General features: G+C 45.0%; 1 protein-coding gene, 1 long non-coding RNA gene and 1 pseudogene across 12 annotated transcripts; 1 reads left to right on the top strand and 2 right to left on the bottom strand.

The window, feature by feature from the left end:
* Positions 1–3,536: 3,536 nt before the first annotated feature.
* LOC136459448 (pentatricopeptide repeat-containing protein At1g28690, mitochondrial-like) lies at positions 3,537–11,469 on the bottom strand. 2 transcript variants are annotated; one of them, XM_066459301.1, is made up of 3 exons: positions 11,307–11,469; positions 5,163–6,922; positions 3,537–3,815 (listed from the first exon to the last, which is right to left on the bottom strand). In XM_066459301.1, exon 2 carries the CDS (start codon positions 6,721–6,723, stop codon positions 5,170–5,172), a length of 1,554 nt encoding a protein of 517 aa, XP_066315398.1. In that variant the 5' UTR covers positions 6,724–6,922; positions 11,307–11,469; the 3' UTR covers positions 3,537–3,815; positions 5,163–5,169. The 2 variants fall into 2 exon arrangements, 1 of the variants encoding a protein (XP_066315398.1); XR_010760204.1 differs by lacking the exon at positions 5,163–6,922.
* LOC136459447 (pentatricopeptide repeat-containing protein At1g28690, mitochondrial-like) lies at positions 8,274–9,749 on the top strand (annotated as a pseudogene).
* A 2,926-nt stretch (positions 11,470–14,395) lies between the features above and the next one.
* Positions 14,396–21,461, bottom strand: LOC136456863 (uncharacterized). 10 transcript variants are annotated; one of them, XR_010759579.1, is made up of 4 exons: positions 20,603–21,461; positions 18,527–20,510; positions 16,214–16,269; positions 14,396–16,047 (listed from the first exon to the last, which is right to left on the bottom strand). It is a non-coding gene; the product is annotated as an uncharacterized lncRNA (long non-coding RNA). The 10 variants fall into 10 exon arrangements; XR_010759582.1 differs by having other exon boundaries at positions 14,396–15,023; positions 15,267–20,510; XR_010759573.1 differs by having other exon boundaries at positions 16,214–20,510.
* Between the last annotated feature and the right edge of the window lie 1,179 nt (positions 21,462–22,640).

The following is a 22,640-nucleotide window of genomic DNA, read 5'->3' as shown; positions in this document are numbered from 1 at the left end:
CTCAAGTCTTCCAAATTATCTATCATAAGATTCTTGTAGACTCCTGCTGACAAATCATTCTGTAGCGTAATACGCCTCGATCCAGTCCGAACTTTCCAAGAAAGAACTAGATTATGGCCATACACAAGTTCATAAGGTGACATTTTAATTGATCCATGGCAGGCCATCCTATATGCCCACAACACCTCATTTAGCGTTGAATGTCACTTCCTTGGCCGTTTCTCAATCTTTTTCTTGATCAGCTTAATCATAATCTGGTTGGACACCTTTGCCTGGCCATTAGCCTAGGCATAGTAAGAGGAGGAATTCAATAGCTTGATTCCCATGCTGGCAGCAAAATCCCCGAACTCTTTTGATGTGAACATTGTCCCTTGATTGGTAGTTATGGTTTGAGGAATCCCAAAACGATACACAATGTGTTCCCTGACAAAATCAATCATGTTCTTTGAGGTTGCCGTCTTCAAAGGAGGCTCGGCCTCGCCCGACCCCTGAGGGCGGACTCCGCCTCGCCCGACCTCTGGGGGCGGGGTCTGCCTCGCCTGACATCAAGGCCATAGGCTCCACCTCGCCCGACCACTGAGGGCAGACTCTGCCTCGCCCGACCTCTGGGGGCGGGCTCCGCCTCGCCCGACACCGAGATCGTGGGCTCCACCTCGCCTGACCCCTGAGGGTGGCTCCGCCTCACCCGACCCCTAAGGACAGACTCCGCCTCGCCCGACCTCTAGGGGCGGGCTCCGCCTCGCCTGACATCAAGGGCGCAGGCTCCGCCTTGCTCGACCTATAAGGGCTGGCTCCGCCTCGCTCGACCTCTAAGGACTGGCTCCACCTCGCCCGACCCTTGGGCTTGGGCTCTGTCTCGCCCGAGCCTTGGGTTTGCGCTCCGCCTCTCCCGGCCTTTGGGGAGAAACTCCGCCTCGCCCGACCTCGAGGCCGGAGGCTCCGTCTCGCCCGACGGAGACCCATACCGCCGCCAACCACTCTAGGTCCCAGCGTATGGGCCTGGGTCAAAGCTTTGATGCCAGGAAAGAGACTGGCACGCCTCAATGTAGCCCGCGACCCACGATGGGTCATATCTAGGGGGTCACGTCAGGAACAGCGTCGGGCGTACCGGTGCTATTTTGCCTAACCCCCGTACGAACACTGACGGGCGCATCAGTTCACCACGACGTCCGCCAGGATGGAGTGGAGTGGAGCGCCATAACCGACAGATGATGCCTGCACATGGCACCCGTGATGGATAGGGCGGTGACAAGAAGTTGTCCCTGTTGACGTCTACGGGGTCAACGGGACCCGCATAGAGGAGAAAAAGGACCCGGCGATCCGGAAGGACTTCTTCCTCTCGTTCTCTTCTCTTCCTCCACTGTAACATGTGCTTTCTCATTGTCTATAAAAGGGAAAGGAGGGCGTCCCATAAGGGGCATTGCAACACATCGCATCAATTTGGACTCGAACCCATCGAGCATCGAACCAATCAGAACACACAAGCACACAGCCAGGAAGCGACCGAGCTTTCGGCACCCGTTCGCTCTTCTCATCAGAGACTTGGGACCCGTCCCTCTCTTGACCGTTTGTAACCCCTACTACGAACTTTCAGTGTTAGTAACACGAGCAGCAGCAACAAACTAGATGTAAGGACATTCTGCAGAACCAGTATAAACCTCGTGTCCTCTTAGCACACCATCCGAGCCAGACGCGTAATATTAGAAATTTACTAGTCGGTGGCAACTCGAAACACTGATACAATGAAAAGGTCGTGATAATAATATTATATGTTTATTGGGTTTGTCAATTTGGACAAACACTTTGAATAATGTAAAGATAATAATACATGTATATTGGGTTTGCTGATTTGAACAAACACTTTGAACATGTAATGCTAATAGTACATATTTATTGGGTTTGCCATTTTAGACGAACACTTTGAACAATACTAAAAAAATCCAGAAAATATATGATCTGGAAAGTGAATTTACAGTGGTAAATTCCTTTACGACTGTACATATTACGATGCAATTTTTGATGACGCATGGTCTCAAAAATATTTATTACATAAGGTAAATATTGTGCATTGCATTTCGTTTTAAACATATATTGTCTAAAATGAACATAAATACACAGACATGTTAAAACCTGATGGTTAAAATATAATTTTGGAATACATCAATAATCTATTAGGATTATTATGTAATTTGTAGGAGAAAGAAGGATTTTTGTGCAAATTTGCACAACCTTATCCCCACGGACGATTTCTCCGTCGGGAGAAAACGTCACGCGGCCGAGATGCGGACGTCGCCGCTTCGGGAAGTCGCTCGGGGGGCGCGGGTGCCAATACGCGGTGTCGCAGGGGCCTTCGACGCGAGGTCACGGGCACGGAAGCCACCAAGAGCCGGCCATCGCTGCCGCCGGGGAAGGGGCCTCGTACTGGGCTGGCCGTCGCCGCGTGCCACGGGCATGGCGAAGCTGCCGTTGCCGATTTGGGCAAACGGTGCACAACCATCACCATCGGCCCTTATCGCCGATGAGCCGCGGGCGCGGTGGCCTGTTGGGCTGCCGGTTGCCGGCGCTGGGAACCGCGAGGAGCAGAGGACGCGTGGGCGGCCGACTTCGGGCCGCTTCGGGGGGCACCAGCCGCGGCGCGAGGCCACGGCGGAGGCCGCTGGCGGCCAAGCCGCCAGCCGCGGGTGCTGACTGCCGACGACGACAGGGTACCAGGCGAGCGAGCGCAGCCACTGCTGCCGTCCTGGCGAGCGGGGCGTGGCCACCACCGCGGCCGTGATGAGGCCTGGCCTCAGGACCGACAAACACGCCGCCGCATGCCAGGGCCCAGCCAAGAACCGCAGACGGGGTACACGACACCACGGCGTCCACCGTAGTGAGGTAAGAATATGATAAATCGAAGACAATCAATAGCGGTGGTTTACCGTCCTTTATCTTCTTCTGGTTTTGTTCTGAATTCGTTCTTTTCCGGGAACGCCGATGAAGAACCAACGATTTCATTTACACCTGTAAAATGCTGTTTGGATGGCTGGTATCTGCTAGCATGTTATTTTGATGGAAACGCTGGTTACCTTACCTAGCGACCCACTGCTAGCATGCTGTTTCTGAATTGAAAAAGGTGTCAAACACAAGAGCGCAACCTTGCAAGTTTCAGAGCAAAAGATCAGATCATATTTCAGGCCAGATCAACAAACTGAGCAAGTTTCACACTAGTGCTCACATGAAGGTCTAGAATATATCAATTGATACTAACACATCATCCCAGAAACAAAATCATTTGCATTAAAATATGAGATAAAATAGCACTGACATGCATCTTTTCACCTCTCATTGCAAGCATTAGTACATAAATATGAAATTGAAATCTGTGAAAACTAAACATAAATAGGGGTATCAAATCAGGAAGAATCCAGAGCACATAACTGAGTAGCCAAGTTACAAACTTGTGCTGTGCATCTCAAAAGCACAAATCGCAACTTCTCAGCGGATTACATCTCACGGCTTACCATCAAGTTTAACAAAGTTGCAAATACACAATCTTGTATACCACAAGGACAAGATAAAAGGAGCTTATCATTGGTCAAGTTCAGAAACAAGATTACACAAAACAACACTCATTACTTCATACCAAATGACACTTCAGATCATTTTTCAACCGTTGTAAGTCAACCTCAAAGTTTAGATATAAGTATATTTCTAACAACAAAGACATCTTAGAAAAGTTGGCCAATGCCATAATTTAAGCACTACCAGAGATAAACACACGAACAACATAGATAGATAACCTTGAAGATCTTCACATGTTTGCACCCTCTAACCTGCAGCACAAAGTTACAAATTTGAGCATGAAACATTGTCAAAATTGCAAAGAAATAAGCGCTTTTAGAAATAAGCAATGAGCTTGTCTACTGGTTCTAGAAAATGTGGACAAATTAAAATGCAACACTTTCTGAAAATAAATTGGACTCTCTGGTGAACAAAATGTAGGTGGTGCAGCAAACATGATCTAGAGCCATGTGGGGTACTCTGATCAAGGAAACAACAGGTCCTAGTCTAACAGAAATATATGTAGCTTGCTTGCTTAATCTGCTGGCAGCAGCTAGCATTACAACTTCTGAACAGTTAGCTGTTCTTCGGCGTCTGTGAAAAAAAATTGATTTTACTAGCTAGATATCAGTAGCACATTAGCCTTCCCTTTTGCAATGGATTCATTAAGAACACGCATGTCTGAATGAAAATTTTAGGGTTCCAAGATACTAACCCTACAAATAAACCTACTGTGATGCTGTCCCTATCCAAATGTCTGAAATAAAGAAACGCTGCAGTATTTGGCATGTCTATCTCAGTTACCGCAATGTGATTAACATCATATTGGATAGTGTGTCCCAACCTCTATATATCCTATCCAGGAAAACCTTACGGCATCGCATCCTCAAGCTAGTGAAGTGCGCACTTGACTTAAAAAATCAGAACACACGCAACAGAGAGAAATGAAGCATCAGAACAAGGCAAGAAGAGACCGGCCACGTAGACCTACTACCAGTACTTGAGCAGCGGCCAGTAAGGTACCTGCAGGTTCTCCATGAGCACGCAAGTGTACAAACTGAGCTTACTGACACAACCAGACTATTATTCGCAAGTGTTCCCTATATCCTCGTATTACATTGAACACATTATAGCATTGTGGAGAATGAAGTTGAAACACATGAAAATTCAGTTTGCAGCAAACCAGGATTAAACTGATGGAAATGTCACATCATTTTGAGAAGAAGACTTATACACAATCGTTAGTCTATAAGAGTATATATCCTATATATCAACTGGCATAGCCTGCAAAATGCAGTAACATGATCCAGCATAAAAATAATTTCTTCACTAATTTCATTGAGATCATGATGTATGAATATGATATGATTAGAACCAACACAATTAGGGAAGAGAAATTAGGATACTAAGTAAACAAACAGATCTATCTGGTTTTTCTGGAAAGCTAATTACTGATTATCAGAATACAAAGAAGTTACTTCTCAGCTGTAAGCCCGCAGCATGACACTTGTTATAGATTCTATATCATATGAATTGCAAAGATGCATTGTCGTCCAATAGATTGATGTTAAAATGTTACAGGAGAAATTTTACATGGTATGGGTAGATAAAAACTCTACCTGTACATCAGTCGACAAGTGGCGGGTTCTCCGAGCCAACCCAGCTGCAGGCAGTGTCTTTCAGCACGCCTCGTTGTTTCATCATCTCCCTAACATCATGCACGCCATCCCACTTCCCGGCTGCCGCAAGTGTGTTGGAGAATGCCATGTAGGCGCCCGGTCTCCCCTTGCGGCTCAGCTCGAAGACCTCCCTCGACGCAATGTTGGCCATGTCCATATCCCCGTGCAGTGTAGCCGCCCCGAGCAGCGCGGCCCACACATCAGAGTTTGGCCTCACAGGTATACCTCGGACGAAATCATAGGCCTGCCGCAAGCTTCCGAATCTACCCAGCAAGTCCGCCATGCATGCATAGTGTTCCATCCGCGGCCGCAACAAGTACTCACTCTCCATGCTCTGGAAAGCCTCCTGGCCCTGAGACAGCAGCCCAGCATGTGCGCACGCCGACAAAATGCTCAAGAAGGTGGCGTGGTTCGGCCTCATATCTCGCCGCTCTCGCATTTCGCCAAACAGCTGGAGGGCCTCGTCAGAGCGGCCGTTCTTCCCATACCCGTCGATCATCGAAGTCCAAGTGATCACATTCCTCTCTGGCATCTGGTTGAAGATCCTACGGCCGTCTTCCACCCGGCCACACTTGGCATACATGTCGACCAGAGCGCTTCCCACTTTGATGTCAAAGACTAGGCCGCTCTTCATCCCCTGGCAATGCACCTGCTCGCCGAGCTCCGGCGACAAGAGTGAGCAGGCCCCGAGCACGCTCACAAATGTCGATACCGTGGGACGAAGCCCTGCTCGCTGCATCGCCTTGAACATCTCGAGCGAGCCCTCCGCAGTCTCCTCCGTCTTACTGTACCCCTCCACCATGGCGTTGTATGCCACGACGTCCTTCCCCTCCATCTCCTCGAATATCGCCTCGGCATCCTCAAACAGCCCTTCATTCATGCACCCAACGACCAGCGCCGTGGAGCACACCACGCTCCGCACGGGCATCGCGCCGTGCACCCGCCGCGCGTAGCCAAGTGACCCGCTCTTCACGTAGGCGTCCACCAGGGCCGCGAACAGGATCTTGTCGGACTCTACGACGGACCTCAGCACGCGCGCGTGGACCTCCCTGGCGACGAGGCAGGGTAGAGCCAGCGCCGCAGACAGCTTCAGCGCCATGGACAGCGCGAAGACGTCTAGCCGCCCCGTGGACGCCGCGAGCCGCCGCACGACCCCGAGCGCCTCCGCTGGGCGGCCCCGCCGGAAGTATCCTGCGACGAGGTAGTTGTGCGCGGCGCGGGTCGGGCACGGCATCCCGTCAAACACGGCGCGGGCGTTGTGGAGGGAGCCGCACCGGAGGTGCAGCACGAGGAGCTTGACGGAGAGGTCGGCGCTGCCAGTGAGTCCCGACGTGAGGAGCTGCGCGTGGAGGGTCTGCGACTCGGCAAGCGGCGGGGACGCGTCGATGAGGCCCTGCGCCACGGCTGCGAGCGTGGCGACGGTGCGGAGGTGGCGAGGGACGCGCGGTGCCAGCGAGCCAGCGCACGGCTGGGCCGGGGCGCTGTTTCTCTGAGCTGACATTTCTAGACTCTGCCCGTCTGTCTCTCTCAGCCGACACGGAGGCTCGTGGCCGGCCGGCGTGGCGACGGCGCGACGCGGTAGTGTCAGGGCCGGGCCCGGGAACAGGCAGGGCGGGCGACGCACATGCAGGGGATAATTGGGTTGGGCCGTATTTGCCAACCGGCCACTTTGGTATCGGCCGACGTATATTAAGTATTTCCTGCAAAATAATTTCAAATAAAAAACTTGTCAACTATAAATCAATTTCTAAATTGAACTTTTGTAATTTCATTGCTCATGAATAATTAAATTTGATTCGTCTTTGGTGGAAAAAAAATTAATTCATAAATTTATCTTAAGATAACTAATTTAAATTTGATCGAATTTATAGGAAAAAGTGTTAAGAAATTAATATCATTAGTTACATCAAAAAATATTTTCATAACATATTTAGTTTGTGTCATAAATATTTATGTTATCTCCTATAAATTGGATCAAATATAAAAAAACTTAAGACAACTCTAGAAAGTTGTAGGTCTTATTAAACTACACTTTTTATATAAAACTCATCTTCATTCGACTTCATATACAAAAGTTGTGAATTTTTTAGATAACTATTAAGGTTTGTGGTATAATAGTCAGGGGTATAATGGTCACTTTTAACTTCTCTCTCACAGTCTCATCTACTCTTAGAAAATCTTATTCTTAATATCTATAGTGTCCGGGAGTCAATTACCACAACTAAATAGAATCTTTTAACAAAAACATTATTGAGTAGTGTCCTTCATTGAATTTGAATACCACTCATACAAAAAAAAATCCGGTGCATGTGTGTGAAGAAATAGGAGGAAGGACCACACAAGCAAGCCGAAAACAATGGTAGGGTAGAGTGGCGTGGGCGTCCCGCGATTTGCCCATGCTGCCATGCACGCATGTGCAAACTGTGCACGTGTGCTTCGCGCTTCGGTGCTTCTCCTGCCTAGGCCTGCCTGCCTGCGTAGTACGTGCCTGGGAGTGGCAGCTAAAATTAAAAAGGTGCAGAAGCGACACATCAGCTCTACAGCTGGACACTGTCACATTGAGCTTCCTCATCGTCGTCGTCGTCAACTCGTCGTCTCGTCCCCAGGGATAGTAGCAGCCAGGCAAAGCGTGTGAACCTGTGATGGCACGTGGGGGGAGGCCTATGGCCATGAGCCCCATGCATGGGAGCAAGGGAGTACTCCAGCCAAAAGAGCTGCATGTGATGCTCTGCTCTGCTTCGTGGTTGCCGCTATGGAGCAAAGGAAAGCAAAGGAAAGGGAAGGAAAAGGCGGTATTATTCATGAGCAATGAAATTACAAAAGTTCAATTTAGAAATTGATTTATAGTTGACAAGTTTTTATTTGAACATATTTGCAGTAAATACGTAATATACGGCAGCCGATGCCAACCAAATTATCCCCTGCATGTGCGTCGCCCGCCCTGCCTGCGCCCAGGCCCGGCCCCGGCCCTGACACTACCGCACCGCCGCCACGCCCGCCGGCGACGATCCTCCGTGCCGGCTGAGAGAAATAGACGGGCACAGTCCAAAAATGTCAGCTCAGAGAAACAAGGCCCCGACCCAGCCGTGCGCTGGCTCGCTGGCACCGCGCGTCCCTTGCCACCTCCGCACCACCGCCGCGCTCGTGGCCACGGCGCAGGGCCTCATCGACGCGTCCCCGCCGCGGGCCGAGTCGCAGACCCTCCACGCGCAGCTCCTCGCGTCGGGACTCACCGGCAGCGCCGACCTCTCTGCACCTCCGGTGCGGCTCCCTCCACAACGCCCGCGCCGTGTTCGACGGGATGCCGAGCCCGACCCGCGCCGCGCACAACTACCTCGTCGCAGGATACATCCGGCGGGGCCGCCCAGCGGAGGCGCTCGGGGTCGTGCGGCGGCTCGCGGCGTCCACGAAGCGGCTGGACGTCTTCGCCAGGGCGCGCGCGTGCTGAGGTCCGTCACAGAGTCCGACGAGATCCTGTTCGCGGCCCTGGTGGACGCCTACGTGAAGAACGGGTCACTTGGCTACGCGCGGTGGGTGCACGGTGCGATGCTCGTGCGGAGCGTGGTGTGCTCCACGGCGCTGGTCGTTGGGTGCATGAATGAAGGGTTGTTCGAGGACGCCGAGGCGATATTCGAGGAGATGGAGGGGAAGGACGTCGTGGCGTACAACACCATGGTGGAGGGGTACAGCAAGACGGAGGAGACGGCGGAGGGCTCGCTCGAGATGTTCAAGGCAATGCAGCGAGCAGGGCTTCGTCCCACGGTATCGACATTTGTGAGTGTGCTCGGGGCCTGCTCACTCTTGTCGTCGCCGGAGCTCGGTGAGCAGGTGCATTGCCAGGGGATGAAGAGCGGCCTAGTCTTTGACATCAAAGTTGGAAGCGCTCTGGTCGACATGTATGCCAAGTGTGGCCGGGTGGAAGACGGACGTAGGATCTTCAACTAGATGCCAGAGAGGAATATGATCACCTGGACTTCGATGATCGACGGGTATGGGAAGAACGGCCTCTGTGACGAGGCCCTCCAGCTATTTGGCGAAATGCGAGAGCGGCGAGATGTGAGGCCGAACCACGCCACCTTCTTGAGCATTCTGTCGGCGTGCGCACTGCTGTCTAAGGGCCAGGAGGCTTTCCAGAGCATGGAGAGTGAGTACCTGCTGCGGCCGCAGATGGAACACTATGCATGCATGGTGGACTTGCTGGGTAGATTCGGAAGCGTGCGGCAGGCCTATGATTTAGTCCGAGGTAATACCGGTGAGGTCAACTCTGATGTGTGGGCCGCGCTGCTCGGGGCGGCTACACTGCACGGGGATATGGACATGGCCAACATTGCGTCGAGGGAGGTCTTCGAGCTGAGCCGCAAGGGGAGACCGGGCGCCTACATGGCATTCTCCAACACACTTGCGGCAGCCGAGAAGTGGGATGACGTGCATGACGTTAGGGAGATGATGAAACAACAAGGCGTGCTGAAAGACACTGCCTCTGCCTGCAGCTAGGTCGGCTCTGAGAACCCGCCACTTGTCGACTGATGTACAGGTAGAGTTTTTACCTACCCATACCATGTAAAATTTCTCCTATAACATTTTAACATCAATCTATTGGACAACAATGCATTTTTGTAATTCATATGATATAGAATCTATAACAAGTGTCATGCTGCGGGCTTACAGCTGAGAAGTAACTTCTTTGTATTCTGATAATCAGTAATTAGCTTTCCAGAAAAACCAGATAGATCTGTTTGTTAACTTAGTATCCTAATTTCTCTTCCCTAATTGTGTTGGTTCTAATCATGTGTTTCAACTTCATTCTTCACAATGCTATAATGTGTTCAACCATTTTCCATATAGAGAAGGAACTAATACACATCTCCTTTAGAAAAGATTTTCCCATAATGACTATGAATGCTTGTACCTGAAGTGACCAAATAAGGCTTAGCTGATCTTCTAATTCAAGAATCAAGATTCACTTGTGGGGGTTCTTTCATTCAATCAGTTTGATGTTCTCTTCCTACAGGGATGTCTATTTTCATATTACCTTGAGATGTCAGGAGAAGTATTGATAATGAAGATACTTCCTACAAAGCCCTGAGAGGAAGGTCTTTGTTTTGTTGCTTGTCGCAACTAGTTATTAAGCAAGGGTAGTCAACTCCACTCTTTTCGCCAGAAATCTTATTTTTAAGATGGAAAAGAAGGGCAGATATATCTTGACTAGTACATCCGCCTTGCCATCCAAATCATTAATCTATTTATTTTTTTAGTATTATGTGTGGATATCCCGACCTTGTTAAGGATAGAGGTAGGGGTAGGTGTTGGGCATGCGGAGACTTAAGACCTTCGTAGGCAATCAGGTATGGCTTTGGTTAAGTGAATTTACGACTCCATCTTCACCGGTAGCCAAGGTAGGCATAATATGCGTGAGCTCTTTCAAGTCTTTCGTGCGGGAGACTATTTGATACACTCAGGTCTGTAAGCAGGAGTAATTTTCACTACATATATTAGAGCATTGATCTTTTTAGCATGTTACTATGTAGTCCATACATTATCATATTGGATACACCGGAAGAGATTTTACATAAATGTCTATATCTTAAAATTATAGAATATAATATCTCATTGCCGAAATAAGTCAAAAAAAATTGTCATTACTGAAAAAAGATTGGCCATCTTTTGCACCCAGTAATTATGGCTTATTTCCAACAGTATTGAACATAGAAAACATGTGTCTTGGTCACTAATGCAATATTATATGAGTTATCAGCTATGCACAATAAAATATTTGGCATGCGAATTCATAAAACAAAATAAAAAATGTTGCCGCAGGGCACTACATCTGGAATGTTCAAGATCCAGTTTTTATCTAAACAGCAGAGCATGGGCTGGGAAGGGGATGAACTCACATGGATCTGTAACTCAACAGACCAGGGGCGGATCCAGTAAAGGGACATGGGTGTACACATGTACACCCAATATTTTTTGCAAAAACTTCGAAGTTATGAGGCTTGTCAAATAGCTAAATAGCTTTAGGTTAGGGTTTCGGTGCTCAGCTTCGCACAGCATAAGGGAAGGGAAGAGAAGGTGTGGGAGTACCTGGTGGGTGCTCGACGCCGGCGAAGAGACCAACGAAAGCCTCAGCACCTGGCCTACGGGCGGCGGCGGCCCAACAGTGGTCTGAGAGCGAGAGGGTAGCGAGAGAGAGAGAGACGAACGAGGAGCGAAGAGGTGCAGCGGACGGAAGGGGGGAATGCAGGTTATGCATCGACGGCGGGCCGTTTTTCCAGTTTCTTTGAAAATTTATGTGTTTTCTTTATTTTTCTTTCACTCCCTTTTAATTTTTTATTCTTGTTGATTTCATATCTATTCTCTTTATTGGACACTATCAATGGCTAGAAAAACATTTGTTTTAAATAACATTACAGAAATTTCATATCTATTCTCTTCGTTGTACACTATCAGTGGCCAGTAAATATACAGTACATTGTAAATAAGTAAACAGAACTTTTTATATTTTATTAAGGTTGAATATTTTTCTATTGAAGCTAGAAGCCATTTTCACAAGAACATATACCAATTTCACAAACCAAGAAGCGATAGCAACATTTTTCTAAAATAAAAACAATTTTCTCTTTGTGACAATTTCCCAAGTGAATACTAAATATTTTTGTGCTAAATATGAAACAATAGTTCCCATGAACTAGGAACATTGCTATCATCAAAAAAAAATGGTATAAACTCGTTAAAAAAATTCATGCTCCAACAAGAACTAATAAAGAGTACTGACACTTCAATATCTCATGAAAATTTTGAGTCTTCTTAGCACTCTCTTTTCATTCTATAATTTACTGAAGATTTTTATGTTGTAACAGGGTTAAAGATTAGGTTGCAAATTTAAAAATACTTTTGTGGTTAGCATTGTCACACTTTATCAACCTTAAACAAATCTGGCTAAGCGAGTGTTTATTATCCGCAAGGCACAAAGACTGTAGAGGCACATAGTGGCGTTAAGTTCATAGAAAAGCTCCAACAAAAAACAAAGGTATACAAGTTGAAAAGATAGACATCGTTATAAGGAAAGAGCAAAAAAGGCTTGACATGATAGGATAGAATAGAAATGGTTTGACTATAAAAACAATTATGCATTCGAAAAAAATATTGTACAAATAACAATACTGCATAATTAATAAATTAGGAATGTTGCCACTCTTACATAACACTAGATGTCCTTTATGGAACAAATGGGGTTTTTCTACAAGTAGAACATTTTTTTACTTACCCTTTGTAGTAAAATATATTTTCGGGTTAGAAGCAACTTCTAGAGTAGAAAAAAACAATATTTTATTAAGAGGAAAGAAATATTATTATAGTAGAAAACAAGCTAGGGGCCTGTTTGGATGAAAGGAACTTCAAAGGAAATTTGCAGGAACTGAAAACGGAGGAAAGGAAGTACGCGTGAGCGTTTGGAACGGAGGAATTTGGAAGTTCCTTTCCTTTGGAATACTGTAGCGCTGCTGTGATTTCGTAGGAAATAAAACATCTGCTCAAAGCTCTGGTTTTTGCTTCCTTCGTGTGTGCCCGAGGCAGCAGCGCCTGCGTTGGAGAGAGAGACGAAACAGTGCAATCCAAACAGCTCAAAGTATTTATTCCTGTGTTTTCGAATCCTATAGGTTTTCACTTTTCACTCTACCATATTCCTACGTTTTTTTTTCCTTTCCTCTGTTTTGTATTCCCGTATTCCAAACAGGCCCCTAGTATCTTATGGAATAGGAAACTTTTACGTGAGAAACTTTCCAGATAAATGGGAGTATGCATAAGACATAATTATCATACCTTAGACAATATAATATTGGGGGTGTCTGGGACTGCTCCGCTCTATGTTTTTTTAGCTCTGCTCTACGTTTTTAGCCAAACGGTTTCAGCTCCACGCACTCTGTTCGAGATAAAAGGGTGAAGTTGTGAGAGCACCTAAAGAGGTGCTCCACAACCTCTAGTTTTTTGGGGAGTTGCTCCACGGTGGAGCTTGTGGAACAGAATTCATGGAGCAATCCCAAACACCCCGATATCTAGATATTTTGCATGAGAAATATCTAGGCAATAGATAAATGCAAACAATATGCTACATGGAATACTCTAGATCTAGATATTTTGTGTAATGAGAAATGTATGAGGAATAGATAAACATGAGAGATATTCTAAAATATAGAAAAGTGTAGAAGGTTGCCATAATAAAGCTATAAATACATATATAGACTTGTGTTCATTCCATACATACCAAGTCAGCAAGTGAGTTATCAAAAGTTATGAAAGTAGTCATCGCATATTTAGTTTAAAAATACTTCATAGTTATTTCGAAGTTTATAAGTGTGCATGTTAAAAGTTTGTTTATAATGAGTTAGACATGATTACAAATAAAATAAAAGGGAAAAATGTTTTGCACACCCAATATTATAATACTGCGTCCGCCATTTCAACAGACCAGAGGAAACAGGCGTTATGCTGATGACGGGGAAGTTGAGATTGCCGGAGTGGATGAAGTAACATTAGGTCGTCGTCGATCTCGACGTCTCCTGCACGACGCATCCTTGCCGCGGACGAGGTCGTAGATCCGGCTCGAGCGCTCGCTTCAGGCCTCCATCGGCTCCAGCAACGAGGTGAGCAGCCGTCGAGGAGTAGTTAGGGGAGGGGGAGGGACCGGCGGGGTGCGCTATGGGCGGCGGCGTGGTTGGGAATGGATGCCGCCCTCGAAGGAGAAACCCTCGCCCTAGCGGCCTCGTCACCGAGCGGCTCGACTCGCGATGCGCCCGATAGATAGCGTATTTTTTTTTTCAGACTAGCAGATGCTCGTGCGTTGCTACGGGTATAATATTCTATCAATGATATGCAACATTTAAGCAGTCCATATTTACCAACAGCAATTAAATCTACGTGATGCCACATGTCGCCATAGTCTGAGGCTGATTTCAGTGTTTACCAAAAGCTTTATATATCATCCTGATTTTTATTCTTAGCGATGTTTAATCATGGTCCTCGACAAATTATAATGTGGTCAATAATTTTAACTCTCTTCCTTAGCACCCCTAACTGATTTTTGTAAAAGTGTCAACTTGGATCTATTTTATGCATCAATAAAAAATTGTTCCAAGCAATCATCTCAATCCACATATAACAGCTCCATACGCATTTGTATTTGAAAGAACGACCACAAATGTAGCATAATCACAAAGGTCGATGAAGTTACAAACAATCAACATCACCATGTCTCGGTTTTCTCTGGTCACTTGTGTTTATGCCTACAAATAGTGGCAACTCCTATCAATTCGCCCCTTTGTTCGTAGAATGAGTTCTTCATAATCTTATCTTCAATAGCAAAAATAGTAGAAATTTTTCTAGATAGCACACGCCAAATGCTAGGTTCACCCACATGAGAACAATATATGGTCAAACACCTCGCCTAGTTGTAGCCACGGTACAACCTTCCATCATCGACCTGCCACTTGAGTAAGCACACTACTCACCAGCAGCCACCTCTTCCCATCATTTGCCTCTGGTGATCATGTGCAACGCTCAAGGAGAAACAGGATTAGAAGAAATGATTGTAAATATTCAATAGAACAGTGATATCACAAATCTCAACTGGCACTAAAGATGTCTCTTCAATCTTGAAATAAATATAATTTAGTTGTTTTATGAATTATGATTGAATACCAAATAAGATGCCAAGGGTATTTTACTGAATAAATATCTTGATAGCCTAATTGCCTGAAATTTGGCTTGTGGACCTTCGACCCAACTCCCACTTCAGCGACTCCTCTGCTCAAACCAAGCCACAAACCAAAATTAATTAGGTCGGCCAGATTTCACAGGAACACACAAAGGGAAAGATCAAATCAGAGTTAACTGACTATGTAACATAATTTTCATTATTCTTTTGTTACTTAATTTGGTTAGGCACAAGAAATGAAATTTATAGACCTTAGTTAAGAGTTCATAGGAAAGACAAATGTGGAGATCCATGGTTTTCTAAAATCAATGCTGCATTCTAATTTTGCTCACCTCTTAAGGTTATTGGATCATGTTTGTCCCAATATATTTAGAATCCGGACAATGAGCAATCCATATAGTTCTACGCTGAATTGTTTCAGATAATTAATAAACCATCTCATCAGATAGATAATAAATCATCCCATCAAGACATATATAAGAACAAACTCCTAACTATGATATATTTGCACAAAAAAAAACTGGTTTCATTTTGCCTGTCCAGGATAAGGCAGGAAAATTCTGAATAATAACCAACAGTCCATAAGCAATATGCTGCACACGTACGAAAAATCCAAAATTATCAGCCCCTTAAGCAGTATTGTACTACATCAATGCCTACTGAATACATATTATAAATCAGCTAACTCATCTATAGACTACAGAAACCAGGATAGTAAACTTGACAAGCTGACGAGATAGAAGCAAACTTCAGATATGATTTCAGAAAACCTAAAATGGTGGTTTGTATCCAAACTGTAATCAGAGAAATTATGAAATGCTTCTTACAGCACAAAGTTCAACATGGCACAATACATATTCAGAGATATTTCATTTTAAGCTATGCTAATTCGGGGGTAGTGGATATATTATGCATGAACACTTAATATTTTAACTGAAGTAAATTCGCACTGTGCAACTCACACTTCTAAGTTTTTAGCCTTGAAATAGATAGCAATTAGCAATTATGCATTTTACCTAATACTTGTCGCAGATCAGAGCTGAATGGAAAGGATGAGTAATTTACCCTGTCTCCAAATGTGAAGCTTTAGAGTTGAGAACATTAGTATGAGATCTGTATACAAAAAGGGGAAGAAAATGATTTGCTTATGAGAGTTGGGAACTTTATAATGTCTAAGGTTAGAGCTGAATCCTTTGCTTATAAAATAATGTCTAAGGTTGCAAGAAAATATAGTACTTGATAACTTATCACACCAAAATTGATCAAAGCAATAATTTACCTGCAAAGGCACTCAATAGAATCCTTGTTGCTCAGATCACACAGACGATGCAGTAACTGTCAAAAGCATGATCCATGTATTTTTTGTTCAAAATAAGATAGTTCAAACAAAATATAGTTTATTTAAGAATATAATCACATCTATAGGAATGCGCTTGACAAAACCCACACAAACAAATAGGACACATGATATATGCATTTATCAATCTTCCAGTGCTGTATTTCTTTTCTAAACTGAAATTCAGTTGAAAACAAAGCTGCAAATATTGTACTCGTTTCCAGTTAGTATTGATGATGGAATCATTGATCATCTACATAACCTTACAATGCACACTTTCACCACTACACCTAGTAAATGAGCAGTCCCCTGTAACAACACAGTTAATAACACATAAGCTTAGAAATATGTTGGTCTGATAAAGGTCAAAATAAGTAACTATTTGTGGTTTTTCTCTTGCACTGGCCATTAAAAAGGTCATTTAACTATAGTTCAAGCATGGTCAAACCACCTAAGATACATTTGTTCTTTCAAATCTTATAGTAAAAAAAAAAGGGCGTACCCAGTGCAGAGAGCTCCCGCTCTGTGCGGGGTCTGGGGGACATTCAAATCTTATAGTAAACAGAAAAAAGTATCCTAGGGAGTATTTTCACCACATGTCTACTGGTTATTATTAAATCTCATAATAAGAAGATAACGACCAAACAAATAGAAAGATGAAGACACTACAATGTAAGGCTTCTTAAAACTACCTCCAGTAAAAGTATGATGTTTCCATCTAAATCAGCCAAGGTGACTTATTCACGTATCACTATATGCCCCCTAACTAAACAAAGATGGTATACACAACTATATTGGCTACTCAAAAAGGCAGATAGTAGTGAGTCCCAAAACCTAACTGAAAAGACATCGCACTGAGCAGAATGAACAAAAAAAGTGCGACGATTATTAGCAGCGATAACTCAGTGAAATGTCTAGGGCTGCTTGAGGGGCACCACTATAAATGCTAGGAACGAGAGTTAGCTGTTTGAACCTAATGAAAATCCTTGCTACCAAGGTACCTTGTAAAAACTATTATGTCTTTCCCTGCCATTTTTATTAATATGGAAAGGTAAAGACCACCACTCTGCTATGATGATATTTGACAAGTGAACATTGAATTGCTAGTTCCAGTTATGCCAGTTTTGGTAAGAAATAATCAGGATTCAGGAATACCTACCATTACATTCACAACTGTTTAGATTACAGACATATGCACGTCACACGTGTTAAGATCTAAGATTACTACCAACTGCAATAAGTTGCCAAGGTGTTTGATGCTTTTCTCTGCCCATTCAACCCACATATTAAGTATATACACTGTTTTTTACTACTATGTTAAATAGACTGATTGGGCTATTATGATAAATAGACTACTTGGGTATTTTTACTATATAGACTGATTGACAAGTTAATCTAGCCATGCTAAAATAGAAATTATGTGTATTATCATGAGGCTTATAAACCCCTCTGCATCCAATTACTTGAACACTGAGGCTACAAGATATAGATACATAAAAAACATAATAAAAAAAAAGAACAAATTGTTTCATATGCTATGCATCCAGCAGCCATGTGATTCCAAAACAAACAGCATGGTATGTGTCATGGATGAGTGTGGCAACATTGATGGTGGCACCTGCTGACTCAATCTACTCATAAGTTGCTAAAGACATATATACAACACAAGATGTGCTGCACCTCAAATCTCTATAGACAAGAATTTAATGTAAGAGTGGAACTGCATTTCGCCTTGCACTTGGCGCAAACCATCCCTTGCATATGTAATAATAGTATAATGCAGAACCCCAGAACCCAAAGCTTTAACTTGGTGTTTAATTCACATATCTCCACATGAGAGATTTCAAGCTTTAACTTGGTGTTTTACGGATTATATATTTGATTGCAAAATCCCATAAAAGATCCTGCATTTTTCTTGGTATTTAATTGGTGATATTAAGAATCTCCAGAATCTCATCCCACGAGCAACCTAAGAAATCAGCATTCTCTTAAACAAAATGCACCAATGAAGTCCTCGAATAGATCATTCCCCTTAATTCAACTAACACAGGGTTATTTATGCACTACTGAACTACAGCAAGCAATACCTGCAAATGATAGAGAGAAAAAGGATCAAAGAGGGCACCATCTGCAGATCTCAAGCCAGCAGCTTGGATCTCTCTGCTCCAGCAAGTCCCACTCCTTGCTGGGATTAATCTGCACCCACAATGCGGGCCCCTTTGATCCAGATAAGTCCTGTTAGCTGTTATCTTGTACCTGTGCGTTGACGCGGATGCAGCTCGCGCATTGCGGCCGCTCGAGAGGGACTCCAGGAGAGGATGTCGGCTTGACGGCTTCCTTGCCTCCACTCTGGCATCACCCACTGCTTCATGTGGCTGGGCGAAGGTGGCGTGGGACAGGGATTGTCGAAGGCTGCCGGGGACGGGACACGAATACACGATGGCGGCGGCGGTGCTCGCCTGCTCGGGCTGAGTGCTGGGGTGCAGTGGAGGATGCGGGAGGAGATTTGGGGTGGGGGCTCTCGCTCGTGTGGAGTGGGGTCTAGTCACGGCCTCGCGGGTTACGGCACATGAATCCACGCGGCTTCACCGTATCAGTATTCCACGAAACGCACCCTACTCGAGCTCATGACCTGATCTTTCAGTTGCCTTGGATGTTTCCTGTCTGTCACACCATGGTTGCAGCACTAAGAACCTAAACAACAGACATATAATAGACAAAAAATGTCTATGAGAAAGTGCAGACAGCAGTGGCATTAACTGGATATGTACATATAATGCATATAAAGGACATAACTCAATCTTTTGAAGGAAGGTACAAACGTCAACCAGGAGACGCTGGCTTAAAAGAATCACACATCATATGCAAAGAGTGTATCACAGCATATCTTAATGGAATGAATGCTCAAGGTTTGAGATGCAAGACCCACGGCAAGGAGGTCTCGAGGAAGCCCAGCAGCAACTCCACCATCAGCCATGGCCTCTATTGCTAAGAAAATGTAGGCCAGGACACTACCACTATATTTTTTACATTAAAAAGATAGAAATTAGCTCACTCTTAAACGTTGACACCTATTTTCAGTATCACATACATAATCAGACATACCTCATACCTCAGGCCTGTTATAGCATCAACATTTTTTTTATTTAGCTGTCCAAGCTTTCCAATGGCATTGGATAATTTTCTTACACGGTCTTCATCATTCTGAATAGCCATCTCTCCCAAGTCCCAAGCACATGAGTGGAATAAAAACATCAGATTGTCTTTCATCTTGTTGACGTGGAGAAAACAATAATATAATAGCACTGAGATAGTAGAGCTGCTTAAATTCCCCTAACTTTAGACACCTAAAATATCATGCTTAACCTAAAAAAACAGCAGATGCCTCTGATTCATCACTTGCTGAAAACTGGAAGCAAGGGAAGCCCCTAGCCCTCCACTGATGTAGGTCATGGATGTATAACAAATTACTCTCGACACCAAAACTCAGCTAAACATGAAAAAACCTCTCTCCTGCATGCCAGTATCATGGATGTTAAGACGACACCCTATCTTAAAGTTGAGTTTTAGTTAGAGTTTCAGCAGGTAAAAAGATCAAATATCTTGAGTTAGAGTTGCATTTGATAAATCAGGAAAACAAAATGATTACAGTACATTTGTTCTTCCAATTGGGATTTTTATCAACTGCATATATGTTGAATAGCAAATCGTTCAAGCAAAGTTGAGATTCCTTCTCCCATAGTCCTTACTAAGCTGATTCTTTTTCTAAATAATAAATTATGCAGCATAAATTTTTCAGCGAGTTTACATCAATTTCTGCAATTCTAGAGGCTCTGGGCAAGGTATAGCCTGACTCATTATATTTCTAGAAGATCAGGAGCACATTGCCACAAGAAATGCAGATATCATAATGTTGAATGCTACAAATGACATGACAGCAACTTATGTGTAGTGTAACAAAAATGCGGCCTCTTGAAATTATCAGTAGCAAGATGCAGTAGAAGACCAAACAAAGAGATACATATTGAACATCCCAAGGTAGAGGTAACAGCTGCTGAACAGGCGTTTGGTACATAGATACAGAGATGCAGTGATAGCCGTGCTTACTTGGCCACTCCCATATACCCGGAGCTGGAGGCGCCTCTCAAGCATGAGCTACTCCTGCGATGCAGAATGGCTAGGTACATATGCCTCTCTTGTCATGCGCTACATCTTTTATGCTCATGCTTTACGATTTCAGCTGCATTATTTAATCACATAGAGTAGCAGGTTACAGACTTATAGTACTGAGACAATTAACAGATCGATGCAAACTGAGTTCTCTGAACTTACCGGTGAGTTGAGGGTGCCATCCGTGCCCCCATATTTTGCAGCGAGATCATAGGTGCAGGCCGCTGCCTCCTCATTCTCCAAAAATCCTCCTGCAAAGAAAAAAAATACTCCTGCAATGAAACGCGATTAAAAATCTTAATTCATATATTCCTACCATATATGCAAATATCTGATGGTTTTGTGCAAGGGGCAAGGGCACGCTTCTAAATGTGCAGCAAAACATAGTCAAGTCCTTTCAACTTTACACAAAAAAAGTAATATTTTTTCCCGTCTCTCTTCTGTTGAAAAGAAGGGAGAATGCAGTTGAACTCGAAATCAACTATCAACCTGAGCAAACATAATGCAGATTCAGAACTCTAAATCAACCCGAGCAAACACAATGCAGATAAACTATTGAGAAGAATGCCAGCGCATTTTGCTACAACGTGAGAAACCAAATCAAAATAATAATAAAAAAAGTGGAGGAGGAGAGGAAGGGGTGGGGGGCGCCGGACCCGGGCAGAGCCACGCTGGATCGCTGCGCCGTCGTCGATGTTGGCCGGCGTGAGGAGAGGAAGCCGCCTAGGCGCGGCATCGCCGACTGCTTCCCGCCTCGATTGCAGCGCCCGGCCTGCCTTGCGCGCCGACGAGATCTAGCAGACGCTGGTACCTGCCCTGGGCGCGGGGAAGAAGGGGGCGAAATCGGGCGAGGACAGGCAAGGTCGGTGGGTGGGCTCGGGCAGCAGGGGCGAGCGGCCGCGGAGGTAGCCGAACCCAGGAGCGAGGGGACGGGGCTGGGAGAGGGAGGGGCAGCGGCTTGACGGGGCAGGGTTGGGCCGCCGGCGTTGGCAGGGGGCGGTGTGCAGGGGCGGGGCTGTGGCATCGGCTGGGAGGGGTGGGGCGGCGGCATGCACGGCTGGTGAGGGCTGGGTCTGGGGAGTGGGGAGGCGTGCGGGAGAGAGGGCGGGGGTGGTGGGGCCTACATGTCGGCGCCAAAAATCGAAGGGTGAAACGTAGCACTCCGGCTTCACCATGCATGGGTGAACGGGTCCAGTTAGGTGGTGTTTCGAATGTTGGATAATGTTACGAGTATTAAATATAGATTAATTATGAAATTAATTATATAGTTTGTAATTAATTTATAAGATAAATTTTTTAAACTTAATTAATCTATTATTTGATAACATTGTGCTACAGTAAACATATTCTAGTGACGGATTAATTAGGCTTAAAAAATTCGTCTCGTGGAGTACTAACGGATTATATAATTTGTTTTTTTATTAGTATCCGAACATTCCATGCAACATCATCTCAACACACCTCCTAAATTTTAGTCACCGGATCCCAACACCACCTTACTCTTCTTAGCAGTAGTCAGGAGATGACATTTTTTTTACGCTGGTTTTGGGCCAAACCGAATGTAAAATAAGTGGGCTCACCGGTCATCCAAACAATAAACTTAGGCATGTGTCGGAGAAAAAATAGGGCCTGTAATTTACAGGTGTTTTGGTCTAATTACCGGGCATCCAAACAGGATCTGAATATGGCATGCACATAGAATGTTTTTAACCTTTTTATGCGCTGTGCGAAATTCAGAACTCTCTCTAATTCCTCTCTGATTTTACACCAAACACAACTGTTGCGATTGTTGAGATTCGGCTTTCCCTGCATGGAGCAGATAGAGCCAGATGCTTCCATCTCGTCTATACATGTTTGTTTAACTGCTCTCAAGATTTGGATCGATAGAGTAACATCTAGAATCCTAGGTGGAAATTACTATATAAAACGTCTTTCAGTTGGAATGTTACAGAAGTGGACGTAACAACAGATTACAGCTGCTCCTAACCCCGTATCTGCCCTTGGCATGTTCAGATCAACCGGGTTCTCCATGAAATGGTACCTCAGAATCCATGGGCAAGCTGACAGAAACGTCCTTTTCCCGACGAGGAAAGCCGCCCCCAGTTGTCGATTCAGCGGCGGGGCTACGTTTTTTGTTCGCTAGCCATTACTGCTAGTCACCAAGCAGTTGGCCATTGCGCTGGACCGCGACGCTATCGCC

The sequence above is a fragment of the Miscanthus floridulus genome, chromosome 6, assembly GCF_019320115.1.
Source record: "Miscanthus floridulus cultivar M001 chromosome 6, ASM1932011v1, whole genome shotgun sequence".
In the NCBI taxonomy this organism is placed as follows: domain Eukaryota; kingdom Viridiplantae; phylum Streptophyta; class Magnoliopsida; order Poales; family Poaceae; genus Miscanthus; species Miscanthus floridulus.
The sequence above is the reverse complement of the archived record's forward strand: the minus strand, read 5'-3'. Positions and strand labels throughout refer to the sequence as shown.